The 16,402-nt window shown below is 42.9% G+C and overlaps 1 protein-coding gene and 1 long non-coding RNA gene across 2 annotated transcripts; both read right to left on the reverse strand.

Moving 5' to 3' along the window:
• Nucleotides 1–1,201: 1,201 nt before the first annotated feature.
• LOC117966945 (uncharacterized) lies at nt 1,202–3,068 on the reverse strand. The gene is made up of 4 exons (XR_004661826.2): nt 2,968–3,068; nt 2,824–2,850; nt 1,910–1,932; nt 1,202–1,531 (listed from the first exon to the last, which is right to left on the reverse strand). It is a non-coding gene; the product is annotated as an uncharacterized LOC117966945 (long non-coding RNA).
• A 1,617-nt stretch (nt 3,069–4,685) lies between these two features.
• Nucleotides 4,686–15,974, reverse strand: LOC131720885 (proliferation-associated protein 2G4). The gene is made up of 13 exons (XM_059013269.1): nt 15,716–15,974; nt 13,394–13,522; nt 13,005–13,110; nt 12,290–12,359; nt 11,684–11,776; nt 11,495–11,558; nt 11,280–11,358; nt 10,986–11,064; nt 10,324–10,457; nt 9,277–9,371; nt 8,569–8,696; nt 8,027–8,080; nt 4,686–6,351 (listed from the first exon to the last, which is right to left on the reverse strand). Exons 1-13 carry the CDS (start codon nt 15,801–15,803, stop codon nt 6,286–6,288), a joined length of 1,185 nt encoding a protein of 394 aa, XP_058869252.1. The 5' UTR covers nt 15,804–15,974; the 3' UTR covers nt 4,686–6,285.
• Nucleotides 15,975–16,402: the final 428 nt, after the last annotated feature.

The raw sequence follows: 16,402 nt of genomic DNA on the forward strand, positions 1-16,402 counted from the left end.
TCCCTCCCTCCCAGTCCCTCAGCTCTGACCACTAGAGCCACACTGCTTCCCTCCCTCCCAGTCCCTCAGCTCTAACCACTAGAGCCACACTGCTTCCCTCCCTCCCAGTCCCTCAGCTCTAACCACTAGAGCCACACTGCTTCCCTCCCTCCCAGTCCCTCAGCTCTAACCACTAGAGCCACACTGCCTCCCTCCCTCCCATGTGGTCCACTGCAATCCACTGACCGTTCACACAAGTATTGTGTGGTATGGAGATAATGATCTTTATTTAGTTGATTTGTTTAAACACGAGAAACGGTCTGCAATTCATTGAAATCCTGGTCTGCCCATTGATCCACGTCCTATTGAGTTACCTTTAGATCCTCCAATGTATTAGCGAAGTAAGTGTTAGTAATTAAAAATATCTAAGTCTGCATGTGTTAATGTTGGTTCTGCCATTTGCTCATAAACTCTATTCCAAGGCTCCCTCCCCCGCTACATGTGATGAAAATTACTTTCAGCAACATTCAGACTGCATGCAGTTGTTGGGATTAAACTTAATTTGAACATTGAAGGTCCTTTACCAGAGAAACATCATACTGATCAATCAGGATGAAAATCAGGGATGCATTTTCTAATTTCCATTTAACTGCTTCTCATTTAGAAACTACACTGTTGCCACTCACTTTAAAACAATGATTCAACTTGTTGCAGCCAAACAACTCCTCCTAAACAGCAAGCCTTGAAATAAACTGAATTAAAGAGCACTTTGGGCAGGCTGCAGATCACCAGACCTGGTTGGCAGCTCTGGTCTGTATGGGTTCAATGCACGGCTGATGGGTTGTTTGAAATGCTCCCTTTTAAACACGTCCATGCCTTGCAACCTTCACACAGACATGAAGCACCAGCCCCTCAAGCATCCCATCTACAGATACGATGGGAAAGTTCGGAACAGAACACGCTTGGGGTGTTCTATTAGTGCGAGCATTCCATGCCAAGAGGCTGGATGGGAAATACAGTAAATAACTCATTGACAGCCTCTTAATTGCACCTTAAACCTACACCTCAAAGCAATGCGATTCAGCATATCAAACTCTGGGACTATTGGGAAGAGCTCACAGAAGCCAGGGTCACCTGCACACAAGCAAGCTCCCCAAGTACTGAAACACTTAAAAAAGGACCACCGATCATATGAAATTAATGAAGCACGATTAACAGGAAGTGATTTAAAACCAAAAAAAAGTTCTTTATTTTTGTACAAAGCTACTGCATCAGACTGGGAATGTACAGAGTCCACTGGGATCCACAGAGGAAGGCGGCTCTTTCTGCACCCCTCCAGATTGTCTCATGGGTCTCCGGCACGTAGGTGGCTGTAATGGGTGTCTCTGCCCGCGGCGGGGGTATCCTGTCCAGGCACAGCGGTCCTCGTGAGGGGGTCCTGCTCAGGGGTCTGAGCTCAGCAGTCACTGCTCAGTCACAGCCAGGCTGCAGTAGCTGTGGAGAAGCTCTCTATTTAGACCTCTGCCTCATCTTTCTCCTTTTGCGCTTCAGCCTGCAAGGAAAAGGGAGGGCAAAGGTAATTAGTTCAGCTGGACAGTACTGCACACCAAGGAGGAGAGACACACAACCCTGGGTGGAAGTGATCCGAATGGTCAGAAATGCAAGATGACCTTTTAAAAACTACAGCTGGTGAATCTAGTATCAAAAACGTCTTGTTTTACCACCAAGCTGGGCTGAACAGTTTTAAATTTCTTAAATGTAAAACCTAAGACAAATTGTGCATCTCATAAATCAAGACCATGCAAGCGGTGAGAACAGGGACGTTGTCAGAAGGAGATGGCACTTTGTAAAACCCTAAAACTACATTTAGCAAATGGTAAAAACAGGGCATTCCGTCTAAACGGATTAATCGAAAAGAAATGCTGCTTACCTGCGCATACGCTTCTTTCTCCACTGTAAGGGAAAAATTACATTAGAGTTAGAGGGGACTTCACAGCAAAATCACAACCAAACCCCGCGTCTCCATTACAAGGGAACAGGTGCTGCAGAATGTACCGTCATGCGCGTGGCCTGAAACGCACTAGAATCCACTCCACGCACACGCAAAACCCCAAAGCATGAAAACGCCCCTCACGATAATACGCAGATAGAAATGATACTCAACCGACATTGCTAGCTCTGGATGCAAAATACTGCATTGTGATCAGTAAGGTGCGACACCACGTTGTAGAAACACGAACCAACATTTAAGGCCAGGGCCTCGATGGGCTAAATGCACGTTTTAGAGACTGCAGCAATCGGGCGCACTGCGCAAAACAGAAGCAGTGTGTGCGACACACACACGGAGCCACAGCACTGCCGTGGAGCTAGCTAAGCGATCCATATCGACATGGTCTAAACACATGGCTGTGTTCGCCATGCACAAGTATGTGTAGAACATGAGCAAACACGTAACACTAGCTATTGGAATAGGCGACACGCACCATGCACCATTTGCAAGGCCGCCACACGCATTGAATTACTTCATATCACAATCGTGTGCAAATTAACCGGGGTAAACCACTTTTAAATACATGTACAGAGATTTCATTTGTATTACTATCGCTACAACATACGATAGTACAGTAATTGAGGACAATCATTTCCACCTCATTATTTCATTGCCTGACAGTTGACTACAATTCCTTTATTTAATTTAAATATCTTGCTTTGTAAATGCATCGTCTACTTAAAGACAGACGAGGTCAAACATCTCGGCCGCCACACACATTTCAGTAATAGGCAAGGCTACACACGAGAGGGTTTTTCAAAACAGATAAAACGATACAACACAGCCTCCCTTACCTTGGCTCGCATCCTGGGAAGATGTGTCTGTAAACAAAGTAAAGACAGCAGTTAGTGAATTCCGTGGATGGTCTCGTATTTAGCAGGATTCTTTCGGATTGTTGCATGAAAATATCAGAGAGCCGCACACAAACACAAACCTACCTTCCAAAGATGGCAGCAAATTCCAAGAGAACGTGACGACGTGAGAGGCGGGTATTTAAAGACTTACAGTGACGTCACCAAGCCGCCACCCCCCGTGAAGGATTATTAGAATTGTAGTTCTTGTAGTTCTATCATTAAATAATAGAGCGAGTTTTGCAAATATATATAGTTTGCATTTGTCAGTTCTTTATGCTTTGCAGTTATTAAAGTGTTTAATATTTAGAGTTTAATTCATGGCTGAAGTATTTCCAATGATATTAGTTTTTAGTAACGTGTGCATAGCCGTGCTGGTGCCCATTAAGCATTAAGGAGAACTGTGATACGCTGTGCTGCTGACCCAGTATATATATATATATATATATATATATATATATATATATATATATATATATATATATATATATATATATACACATACACATCGCGATTGATGATTAGTGGGATAATCTTCCATCGATTTCCAAACTGCTGCACGGATGATACGCACACTCTGTCCTTGCAGGAAATGAACCCGATCGCGCTCTGGTCGCACGCTAATATAATTGAGTATTCACCTTCCAAGTCCTTCTTCACTGAGGAATGTTTGTTTCCCTCAAATCAAAGCCGAACCATATACTCATTCAGATTTAGAAATGCACATCCACAAACTCGGTTTAGGCAAGCCTGCAGGTGGTTTTTCAGTAAATACAATGATAGATAGATAGATAGATAGATAGTTGTTTTTTTAACAGCCAACTGCCTATTGTGTTTCTTCCAGCAAGCACTGAGGTGTGCATTAGAACTGGGCAGCAGTGTGGAGTAGTGGTTAGGGCTCTTGACTCTTGACTGGAGGGTCGTGGGTTCAATCCCTGGTAGGGGACACTGCTGCTGTACCCTTGAGCAAGGTACTTTACCGAGATTGCTACAGTAAAAAAAAAAAACCCTCTATAAATGGGTAATTGTATGCAAAAAATAATGTGTAAAAAAGAATGTAATTGTATGTAAAATAATGTGATCTCTTGCAACAATTGTAAGTCACCCTGGATAAGGAGGTCTGCTAAGAAATAAATAATTGCAGGCGTGGTTTATTTTACATTGACATGTGTGTCTGTGGTTCCCGACTAAATAATCATCGTGTGTGCAGATCCCCTGTATAATACAGTCTGAACCTGCAGCTTGATTACTGTGTGATAGCACTGCACAAAGTACCACAAGATCCCCATTGCACTAGAACACGCAACACAAGATGCAGATATAAAATAATGAAGTCAAACTACATTTTTGTTCACGCAGAAAAACTTGTTTTGACTAAAATAACTAATTAACTTTCATCTATGGTCACATTCTTATTTTCTCAAGTGTATCAAATCCTGTGTAGACCCACTCGTGCAATTTTGCTTGTTTTATGTAATCTATTCCAATTTGTTAAATCCACATTGTTGTGTGCTCCACTGAACAGCTTCAGTCTTCACTATGTTGTCTGACATTATGGGAAGTGCTACATGTTAAAAGATGGCATGTTTCAAAGATGATGCAAAATAGACTACTGGTTTCTGCAGATACACACCATAATATTTCCATTAAAGGTGAAACACTTCCATTGTAAAATTTGAATTTGTGGATGCCACTTGTTGGCAAGGTTCCCATCTTACAGACCCTACAATTATAAACAGGGGGAGACAGTCCAAGGAAAACACAGCAGGATATAAACAAACAAAAGAACACTCAGACACGTCACGATAAGTTCATTATTCAGTTTATTTATAATCCCCATAATGACCCAAAACCAGATTCTGATGTTACAGGGCGCTCCTATCAAACACAATAATCACACAGAGCCTTCGAGAGCGGGAGTCCCCTCCCCCCAAAAAAACTAGGAAAAGGAAACAGGGACCCCCCCCCCTCCAAAATACTAACCCACCCAGGCAGCTCCCCCCCCTCCCTCCCCGAGGAGGAGGCGTGCAGCTACAACTAACCAGAGACACACTCCAGTACTAGCTAAAGCTTGCGTCTATATAAAACAGTGATGTTAAAAACCACCTTTGCAGCCAACCACAGAAGGGATTGAAGTAGTTTTAAGAAACAAAACACTAGTACAGAATATATTGTGTATCCTGAGTTTGATGGTTCATTGGGGGGGCGGGGATGTATTTTAGCTGTTTGGACTTAACAGTACATTTAAATGCCATTTCCTTCCCCTAAGAAGTTACTTATTTAAAGAACTGCTTATCACCTATTAAACTATGGATATGACCTTTCTCATTTTTAAAGCAAATCAGATCAGCCTGGTCTAAATCAGACAGGCTACTGCCTATACAGTGGGAAGTGCTGTTTGGGTGTCAATGTCGTCGATGCTTTACTGGGTTTTACAAAAAAATAACCTCTAATTGAAATTCTGTGTTACTACAAAACCACATGGCATGTAGAATGCAGCAGATAAAACGAAACGCAAGTAAAAGTTGCATTAAGATCAAAGTTAGCAATTCAGACGTTTCGGAACAAAAGTACAAAAGGTTCACAGCCACATCCGCCTACATTAGTTTCCCTTTGTAAACAATCTGCGCTACAAAAACTAGCTCACATTCAAGCATAATTCTGCACAAACTCATTAGTTTTGGTGATTATACACCATTGTCTAATTAAAGATAAAAAGCTCACACAACGAAAACTAAACCAAAAAAATGTATTGTGCAATAAATTTAAAAGCCTTTTTACCCTACAGAATATTTGCAAATATAAAAAATGCCACTGTAACGGGTAACTATCACTACTGGAGAGCAGTTAACTGCTACTAAAAGCAGAGTGGTGTTTGGAGCTGAAGTTAGATAGGTATTCGTTAGGTAGTCACCTCTTGCACCCAATTCCCAAGCAGGTAGCACAATGTATGCGAAAGGAAGGACTAGTTCGTCCCTTTTTCCCCAGATTTAGTTTGGGGGTGGAGTGGCTGTTTTTAGGATTTAGCTGGCACCGGTCGGCAGCTCAATGTTTTTCTGCGACTGGGTCACTTCTGATCACCTAGTAAAACACACGGCTGTTATATAAAAAAAGTACAAACAGTAGATCCTGATGGTTAGTACGCATTGCTGTTGTTATTAACTTCATAGTAATTACTGTTGCCCTGCTGCAGAGCAGGGCAGTCGGACAGGTCGATAGGAGCACGTGTTGTATGCCAACAGTCTGACACGCTGCTTTTTCTCTATTTAAAGAAAGGGAAAAGAGAGAAAGAAAAAAGCAGGTGGCAGTGGGGCTGTCGTTGTTCTCGTTTCAAGTCGGGGTTCGGTACAGACACTACGGAACGAGGGGGGCAGGCCGGCTCTCGGGGCGCAGACGTCAGGTCCTTCAGTCCGCGGACTCGCTCTCCTCTGCTCCCTCGCCGGTTGTAGCGTTCTCGGCGGTCTTGGAGGCCTGCAGAGACAATGTTGTCGGGTCAGTGATGTTAAACTAGACAGCCTTGTAGGTAGTGAGGCACGAACACATTGTTCACATTGAGCTCTCCACAGAAACCAGGCGCTGGCAATTGAGTGAGGGGCGTTGGTGTTGACTGGGCTCATTCGCTATTCAACTTGAAATCAGAAACATCTGCTTGAGGTTTGTTAATTTTCTTAGACTGTGGAGAACAGCGATCCACACAAACCCAAGCAGCTGTCTCTTCACTTGGAATGGTAAATTATCCCACTCAACACCAATGACCCTCACCTGTGGAGAGCCTGATCTGAATAATCGCTTCTTGCAGCTCTACCTGAATGTCAGGAGCTACTCACTGTTAGCAATCTGTCTAACAAAGAGACTTGGAAATATCTCAATAACACTGCAATGTTTATTATAACAGGAACCAACATATTTCAAATGGGACTAAACATTTGTGATCAGTGCATTTGCAGTCCATTTTTGGTCCCTTAATGCTTTATTTTGCCATCTATTGAGCTTTTCTGAGGGTCACTAAACACATTATGAATGTGCACAAAGCCCGAGACAGACAGGCGAGGCGCGGCACCGCTGGGCATTTTCACGCTGCAGTACCACTAGTCTGCACCCGGACTCACAGGAGCGGTATGCACTGTGCGGTACAGTGGTATCGCTAGTCTGCACCCGGACTCACAGGAGCGGTATGCACTGCGCGGTGCAGTAGTATCGCTAGTCTGCACCCGGACTCACAGGAGCGGTATGCACTGCGCGGTGCAGTGGTATCGCTAGTCTGCACCCGGACTCACAGGAGCGGTATGCACTGCACAGTGCAGTAGTATCGCTAGTCTGCACCCGGACTCACAGGAGCGGTATGCACTGCGCGGTGCAGTGGTATCGCTAGTCTGCACCCGGACACACAGGAGCGGTATGCACTGCGCGGTGCAGTGGTATCGCTAGTCTGCACCCGGACACACAGGAGCGGTATGCACTGCGCGGTGCAGTGGTATCGCTAGTCTGCACCCGGACTCACAGGAGCGGTATGCACTGCGCGGTGCAGTAGCTGTCAGTACCACACCGTAGGCTATGCACTCAAATATAATTTACAATATGGCCAAAAGTGCATCACCTAGTAGAGTATTAGGATACAGACAATTAAAAATAAATAAATAAATAAAAAAAAACAAACAAAAAAAAAAAAAACCTATATGAACATAATTGATATTTTATCATGCAATCTGAGACACTACAAAATGGTATCTGAAGTGTCTACCGGAAACTACCAATAGTAGTACAGTATTTCATGTTAGATTTTTCAGTTTTTGGAAAACTACAAAGCGATATGTAATTTCAATATATCAATGTAACATTATTAATTCTATAGGGCGTGATGCAAAACTGTTGGCCATAGCTGCAATGCCCCCATATAATCTACTAAATAAACAGACTGGTTTGTTTTTCAGCATTGTTTTTCTGTCATCTATATGCAGGTGTATGAAATGAGCGATCTGAGCTTACCAAAGAAACATACAATACGTTGCTGACAGCAACTAGCCTACTACTAAAGTGTTAGAAAATATATCCTTTTACAGCCAGTTATTTAATAAAAATACAAACAACCAGACACACACTCCAGTGAGCTACAACAATAAAAAAGGGCGGAATGCGACTTCTTTACCTTCTTTTTCTTCTTCTTCTGAGTCTTTCGGCTGGCTGAGGTCTGCAGCAGTGCCTGGGGAGAGAGGAGTCGTCACATCACTTCTGTATTGGAGCACAGCTGCGTCAGAGCTAATGATATGCTGGCAAACAACATGCAATCCAAGACTGCTAAGTTAAACACTAACTGAAGTTTAACACTGCAGAGGTGTATAGCAGGCATTTAGACTCCACCTGAGCCTCACAGTTGGGAATGTATATAATTGTAAAATAAGATACTTGAGAAGTTATGCTAATTAAGTTTATTTTATTAATTTTTTTATTAAAGCGTGAATGAATGAGCTTTGGTACTTATGATCATGTCTAAATGCAAGACGATGGACTCATGAAATGTATTAGTGACATGACTGCAGCAATGTGAGGTTAGCAGTCAAGGTGTTTATAAGCCTGTTAACATGCCTGTATCTCGCATGGTTTTGGATGTGCCAGGAGCTTACTACACCTCCAATTGGTTTAACTGAATCCTATTATCAAACAGGCCTTTGCAAACCCAACTCTCCCTACCTTGAGATCCGCATCCTGCACCTCGTGTTCTGACTTGTAGAACTCGGGTTCCAGCGGGCCGTTTGTGATTCTCATGGGCCCGTTTGCCATCAGAAGGACTGTGAATTTGAACTGAGCCACAAACTCTCCTGTAGAGAGGGAAAATACGACACGCAAGGAGTCAGGACCACACTTGAAGAACACCAAGACATTACTGAGACCAAAAAGGGGAAAGCAAGAGACAGAGAACATTAACAAGCACTTCTCTAATTCACAGATATTTATGCCAGCATTTGGGACTATTAAGTAGTGCTTGGACACACTTATCATATTAAATGACCGTGTACATATTAGTTAGCAAATAGGATTTCGAAAAATGACTACCACAAAGCTATGCAAAGGAAACCAATGTGTAAATGAGGTCTGAAATAAAGAACACGCGTTCTGTAGGTTTCTCGTTTCTTTAACAGGTCATTCGATGAGGTACCAGGTTTATTTATTTTTTTCCTGTACTACAGTACAAATTATACTTCCAGCAATTTTAAATAAAATATTTTTTTGAATATTCGTTTAAGTTTCAAAAGAACATTCAAAGACGAAAACCCCATGTTGGTCCAAGGCAGGACATGTATGGGAGGATACTGGGAGGCAGAGTGATGCAACTGGGTTCTATCGGAGACGAGGAAACTGTGCTGGGAACGGGGGCAGACAAGGACAGAGCCTCCTCACCCTCCTTCTCATACAGCACGGTGAAGGGCTGCAGCAGGTCGTGTTTGGCACACTCCACTACGCCCATCCGCGCCTTCTTCTCATCCTCAAACGCCCTGCCGGAGAAACAAGAGAATCACTTATCATCCAGACACTTCTAATGGATATCGGGATCAAGATTGTTCTGTAAAAGCTTGGTTTGGTGCAGTCTGGTGTCTTGGCTCGTAACAATGACATGATTAATAAAATAGAAAAAAGCCTTCAAGACTTTTGGCTGCTTTCACAGACACGATTAGCACTAAAACAAGATATCACCTTAAAAGGAGTAAAGACAAAAGCAAGTAACTTTCTGTATAGGATCGTCCATTTAATGTTGTATCCAATTTGGGCAAGTGTTGGCTGTGAGGTTTAAGATGTTCGGTTTTAACCAATAAAACACCCGATACAAAAAAAAAAAATGAAATCGGTTTATAGCCAATAAACACCAGAAAAACAGTGGCAATGGTTACTCAAAAAAAACTACATTTCCCAGTGCAGCGAGGCAATGTCCCTCCTTCCTGGCTTGTATCTATCACTGATTCGCTCTGAATACTTTAAACCAACCCCAACTACTGAGTGGCAGCACATTCCTACATTTCTATTGCAGACTACAATCAAGGGAGGCTTGTTCGTGGGATACAGTTAAGAGACGCAGGATTTGAGAGAACTGCAAATTGTGACAAAATATTAAAAAAATGCCTAGACACAAAAAACCCGTAAGAATGTGTTCGTGACCATAAGGATTTCGTTGTGGAAGACAGCAAAGGAAAGAAGGTACATCTTAAGTGTGCAAGTACTGTCGAGTTACTACTACACATATGGACAGAAAAAAAAACACTTTGGAAAGTAACTGAAAACAATAATTTCATACAGTATATAAAAAGAGAAAGCCCTGGAAAAAAAAACAAAATGATTTACACAAAACTTGAAAATAGCTCAAAATAAGCACGGAAAAATGGAATTAATAAAAACCAAACAGAAGCCCTATGTATCACGCACATCCACATTTGAATTGACGGGACGTGGTACCTGAGAGTGAAAGGCATGGCATCGAACCGCCTCTCCACTTCGCTGAAAAAGGCGCGAGACGTCTTCATTTTCAAACCGTACTGCTTCGAGGGGTCCCTCTTGTAGATTGTGGTTCTCTGGCCTGCATCCTTTGCCTGAAATTAAACAAACAAAAAATGAACACATTAAAAACTACAGAAACTTTCACAAACAAGTACGTAAATAGAAAAAACTGCAGACACTGGTACAGTGAAAAAGAAGACTGCCATGAAGAAATAAAACATGTGACTTACGGACATGCAGGTGCCTCCAAACATCATTAGAGTCTAACACTCTGAATAACTTGTGCTAAAATAACATATTTAACCCTTGAAGGTACAAGGGTCTAACATTCCCAATAAAATGATGCTAACTTTATTTTTGCAATGAGGGGCACGAAACAGGGTTTAAAAATGTACCGATAGGCTGGATCTGCTAATCCAAACTGCCAGTATCCTTCATGATACGAGTCACTCTCAAATGTATTAAGAAGAAACTGTTTGAACAGCCACTCATTTCCTTTGTGTGTCTAGAGGGGTTAACACAATCGGATAAGCAGTTCTCTACATGCGTCTCCCTAGGTGGTTCCCTATCTGCGCGCCTCCACAATGTGTACGAGAGTATAAGCAGTGATATGCATTTACCTTGCCCTCTCCGGTGCTGACAAGTACATCCACAGCATAAACCTCATGGACTGCAAACTCTGCCTTCTCGTGGTCCTTTCTGCAGACAATCACACAGAACAGACAGTCATACCAAAACCCGAGACAGACCCAGTGGGTTTCAGTACTGATGAAACACAAGGCGACTGAATCGTCTAAGTGACATGTCTGCAGCAATGCGAGACTGGGAGTCGAGGTGCAAGGCGTTTGTAACCCTGCAAACATGTCTGTGTCTCAGATGGCTTTGGAAATGCAGGGCGTGTGGGTGCTGCTCACCTCTGCTGGTCGGATGGGTTCTGGATAATGGTCTTCTCCCCATCGATGACGTGCTGTTTCAGCTGATGTGACAGCATGCCTGAAAAGAGTACATTATTATCTTTTTAATCCTGAATGTGAGAGCAGTCGCATCTCCACTTGATCGTACAAACCAAGTTACAAAAAAAAAAAAAAAAAAAAAAGCTACATTTGTGTGAGCAGCAGCTAGCACCTACCCTCGATAGCTGTGCACTTGAAAGACTGCGCAATCTTGTTCCAGGCCTCTGTAACCTGGGTGTTCTGAAGAGATGTGGGGAAAAAAAAACATCAGTTTCAAATTGTTTAAATAAATTAAAAAAATCTAAATTGCAATTATCGTCCCCACCCCAGCTGTTACTCCAGCACCCACGCCCCTCGTCTCATACCTGGTTGCCTGGCTTGACCAGCCGAAGCGCTGCCTCGACGCACAGGTGAGCTGCCTTGATCACGTCAGCTTTGCGGCCGGTCACCGGGTTGTCCTGGAAACCAGAGATAAAGCAAGACACAGCATCGTCAGCACTAGACACCCAAGAAAGTATTACTGAGCAGGGGTATTGGGAAGTGCAAAGATGGGCGTCAACTAATTCTTCACAAACAGATCGGATTGAGCTTCCCATAGAAATCAGGCACTGACAATGAGGAGAGGGTCATTGATACTCACTGGGCTAATTTACCATTTCAAGTGAAACAAGTGAAGAGACAGCTGCTTGGATTTGATTGGTTTTTCTTAGACTCTGTGGAGAACAGCGATCCACACAAACCCAAGCAGCTGTTTCTTCACTTGGAATGGTAAATTATCCTACTCAACACTAATGACCCTCACCTGTGGAGAGCCTGATCTGAATAATCGCTTCTTGCAGCTCTAGTGTCAATTGTGATTTTTTAAAAAAATTTTAGAACAGTAATGGGAACATACTTATTTTCTGTAGCATGAAATCAGCATTGCTCGAGTATACAGCTCTGGGTTTTCAACAATTACTCTTATTTCGTACCTTGGACGCACCCACGACGAAACTGTGAGCCACGTTGGAGATGAAGCCGTCAACGTGGACACCCAGGTCGCTGTAGAAGAGAGAAAACACTGTCAACTCAACTCAAGTGTAACTCTGGAACGCAGCCTAGTCCTCTCAGGGAATTAAACACAGGCAGAGGACAGGTTGAAAGACAGACACAGGCCCACGTGGACGTCTCATTCTGTTTAGTAAAAAATGCAGGGTTGTCAATTACAGCATTTATATTAGATATAACAACAATTACAGCCACAGTGCTCCCTCGAGTTGGGTTTTTCGATATGAGTATCTATGAAAACAAGGTGAACATGGCTTGTAAACGTTCTGGATGAGAGGGGTCGGTGCAGCTCATGGTAAATGAATTCAACTAATCTGTTCTTTGTATTTAAAAATGTAGCACTTTGATAATTATAATCATCTGAAGACATAGAAATACCACTATATGTTTGGACATAACCCTTTCAACATTGCAGCACTGTAAATTAATCTAATACACCAACATGCACACTCCATAACAGACAACACTGTACTGAGCAAGCAGCAAGGGCAGCTTCGGTGGTCAGTTTGTGTTGTGCCAGCTATGAATTGTTGCACTTGGATGAAGAAATAAATCTCCATTTACATTTCTGTTGACTAACATGACTCTTGCTGTTGATAGCATGCGGTTCTTTCTCCCCAGTTACAGGGATGCACTTACATCTTGACCAGGTCTCCCTCCTTCAAGGCGTAGTCAGGGTCACTCTTGAGCGGGGAGAAGTGGCACACACAGTTATTGACCGATACACTCGTGGGGAAAGCAATGCCTGCAAGAGGAAAAACTAATTAGTTTAATAAAACAAGTAACCCTTTAAAACACAATGAAGCATTTTCAAAATCAGATTCACACACAAAGGATTTGAGGCAACCTGAGCAATGCTTCAATTGCATTCTTTAAAAAAAAAACAAAAAAAAAAAAAACACGTTCTCCTATAAGAGGGAAAGCGTTCAAACTGTGGTCCGTGCCGCTAAAACACCCTGGAAACGTAACACTTTCAAAAGAAACAGGGGAGTTCTCAGGTGGCCCCTTGGGATGCCAGAACCCCTCACCTTTCTTCATCTCCTTCTCCTTCTTGAAGATCTTGCCTGTCTCCTCCATGATCATGGCGTCTCCCTTCTCGCACAGCACCACCACCAGCTCGCCCACCTTTGCTGCCTCCACCACCGCCTTCAGGACTCCTGCACCGAGAGAAACAGGAAAACAGAGTCACTGTCTGCAGGCATGGCCAGGGCAGCACCGGGTCCTCCTGAGATCAAGACACTGCCTTTGTCAACTGGCTTACATCTGTGATTTACTACAAGCAGTGGAATCAGTAACTTCCATATACTGCCATTGTGACAGAACTACAGAGTTTCACGACCCTTACTGAACCAGGCACCAGAGTATGATCACCTCACTTCAGAAAGACGTTGAGGGCTTTAGGCACCAGCATAACCAGGTCTAGAATTAAGACTCCAGTTGCACGGGTTTTACTCATGAGCTTAACTAGCCTCAGAGTATAAGTATAATTACAAACACATTAAACTACAGAGGCTGTCCAAAGGATCCCATCAGGGCTTTCTTATTTAGAAGTGGAGTATCCCATTCTAGACTACTAAGAGGTTAGAAAAGGCTGTAGGAGAATCCGTAGGCTTAGTCCAGTACAATGGCTCTTTTAGAGAAAACCTCACATATGGGGATGTGTTAAAATGGTACCAAAGCAAAGGGCAGAAAAAAGGATTTTAAAACTTTGAGGAATACGCCTTCATGTTGTTGGAAAGTGAAATCATGAATTTAATTAATTAGTCCGACTAAAGGTAGCCTTTAAATTGCCAGTCAAGCCAAAATCCAAAGCTTAGCTCAGCCACTTCATAAACTGGACAAATAGTCACCAGTGAGACATTTTTTATTTCAATCATTTACATTTCCTCCCTTAAAAATGCAATCCTGAATTAATTTAATTCACAAGTTTAACACAAAAACGAGGATTTTAAGTAGTAAATGCAGTAAAATCAGGTTTTCAGTTGTAGAACACACCAACATGTGTATGATTATAACAACTCTGTACTGCTCGGGTAAATTACAAGACCGACCAATGAAATTGCACTTTTACATTATAATCACATGCATATTACATAACATACTGAAAAAAAATGAATTTGGTTATATAAGTAAAAATAAACATTAAGACACTACATATTGGAATTTCTTTATTTTATTTTAAAATGTACACGCTCACTTTTTTCAAGATCTTTCGTCACACACGCAGAAATGCATTTGCTTTTAATAAAGTTTAACTCTTAAAACGTGCGGATCTACCCCCGTCCACGCAGACTGGTAACACACAGTACCACCAACCACAAAGACAGGACTTTAGGGCTCTACTGGGCAACTTCTCGACCCAATGGAGTTCACACAAACGGGTTTAAAATCTCACAATTTTAATAAAGAATCGTGACCGATGGGGATCGAGCAGTCAGCCGCGCACTCCATACAGCACATGTTAGCAAAGCAACCGGTCCCACCAAGAGCCTTGCCTGCAGACTGTTGGCACTTCACATGCTTTGTAATCACAGACCATTGTTTGGACAATTCTCTCAAGTATTACGCCACGATGTTTAAAACAAAACAAACTATAAAGCACACCATGATATTCAATAGAAAAGACCTTCAAGCCAGGTCGTGTATTTAAAGATATCCGATACTACACGACTACGTAGGGAAAGAAAAGCCACCGTCACGAAATGAAGGAAATGGCAGCACGCCAGTGTGGTTTCTTCGCCTCCCCAAAACTTTTCGTGTGTTTTAACTTGTGCGTGAGTGACATAAACCTGGCCCACGCACCGAGCTCGTTACAAACACGAATAAACCGTTTCAGAAAAGCGTTTTCCCCCGCTTATCTCGGTTTACGCAGAGGCGTGCAAGTCATCTCTCTCCCACATGTTTAGCGGACTATCTCAATCGACACATGTAAAACAAACAAACTAAAAGAAATGACCAGAGAAATACAAATCCCCATTTTAACTGGAATACAAACAACAAACAATTCTTTAAGAAACCATATCACGATAATAAATGCGACAGAGTGGGGAGATACGGGGGAGTTTTACGTCCTCAATAAAAAATAAAAAAGCAATATTTTCGATGCTAGAACTTTAATTTAAAGTGCGTACGCGTTGTAATGCATGTATTTGAAACACATGGAGTCGGCAGCGCGGACTGGAAGCCCGGCAAGTTAGTTACACTCCCCTGGTATCTGACGGCCACTCCAGCCGGCACATGGCAGCTTGTGCTGGGAGGCTGGAGGCTGGCGGCTCTGACAGGGCCCGTCTCCCCGCTACGAAACAAACCCCTTTTCCCCCCGCTATTATTACCGCTGCTAGGGCACTTACGGTTTGCAATGTCACCCCCCATTTTATACTTGGTGACGACCAAGTCCTCCGCGATGGTCTGCTCCTGTTGTTCATCGTCTCCCGACATGTTTTCCGCGTCTCTCTCTCTCTCTGTCTCTCGCTGCCTCTCACTCAGGCAGCACACTCAGTCTCGCGGCTCCCGTTAGTCCCCACTAGTCCGCTCGCTCCCTCGGCTCGCTCACTCACTCACGCGGCACACATAGCAGGCCGCAGCGGCTGGCGCATGGCATCATGGCAGGCGGTGTAGTCTTTTGTCTCCCTTCCTTGCCGTTGATATCAATGAAAAGAGTTATACCATAAAACTACAACTACCAGTTGCCGCAAGGGGCGCCCTGCGGTTTCACGCGTGCGTGGTTGAAAGGCAGCAAGTCTCATGCTGTCGACGTGGTCGCTAGAGGTTATGGGATTTGTAGTTTTATATTAAACGACGTATTGAACAGAATAGTTGTAAGTGATTTATGTCGTTTGCCTCGCAGGTTACTATGGGATTTATAGTACTGTTTTTTACCATTTGTGGCGAGAATTTACGATTGAGGTGAAATAGATTTTTTTTTTTAAATGTTTTTTTTCTGTTTGTCATTTTTCTGTTTTCCATTACACATTTTACTGGCAAGATTATATTTTTTTCTACAATGTACATTTAAATATGTTACATCAGTGGCATGT

This window comes from Acipenser ruthenus, chromosome 45, assembly GCF_902713425.1.
Source record: "Acipenser ruthenus chromosome 45, fAciRut3.2 maternal haplotype, whole genome shotgun sequence".
Classification (NCBI taxonomy): domain Eukaryota; kingdom Metazoa; phylum Chordata; class Actinopteri; order Acipenseriformes; family Acipenseridae; genus Acipenser; species Acipenser ruthenus.

Bases quoted from the DNA above. Each gene is read 5' to 3' on its own strand.
- LOC131720885 (XM_059013269.1), bottom strand. From the start codon at position 15,803: ATGTCGGGAGACGATGAACAACAGGAGCAGACCATCGCGGAGGACTTG. The intron at 13,111-13,393 runs GTGAGGGGTTCT...TTCCTCTTGCAG, and splicing joins GGAGAAGGAGATGAAGAAAG to GCATTGCTTTCCCCACGAGT. The intron at 6,352-8,026 runs GTAAAGAAGTCG...TTGTCTCTGCAG, and splicing joins AGAAGAAGAAGAAAAAGAAG to GCCTCCAAGACCGCCGAGAA.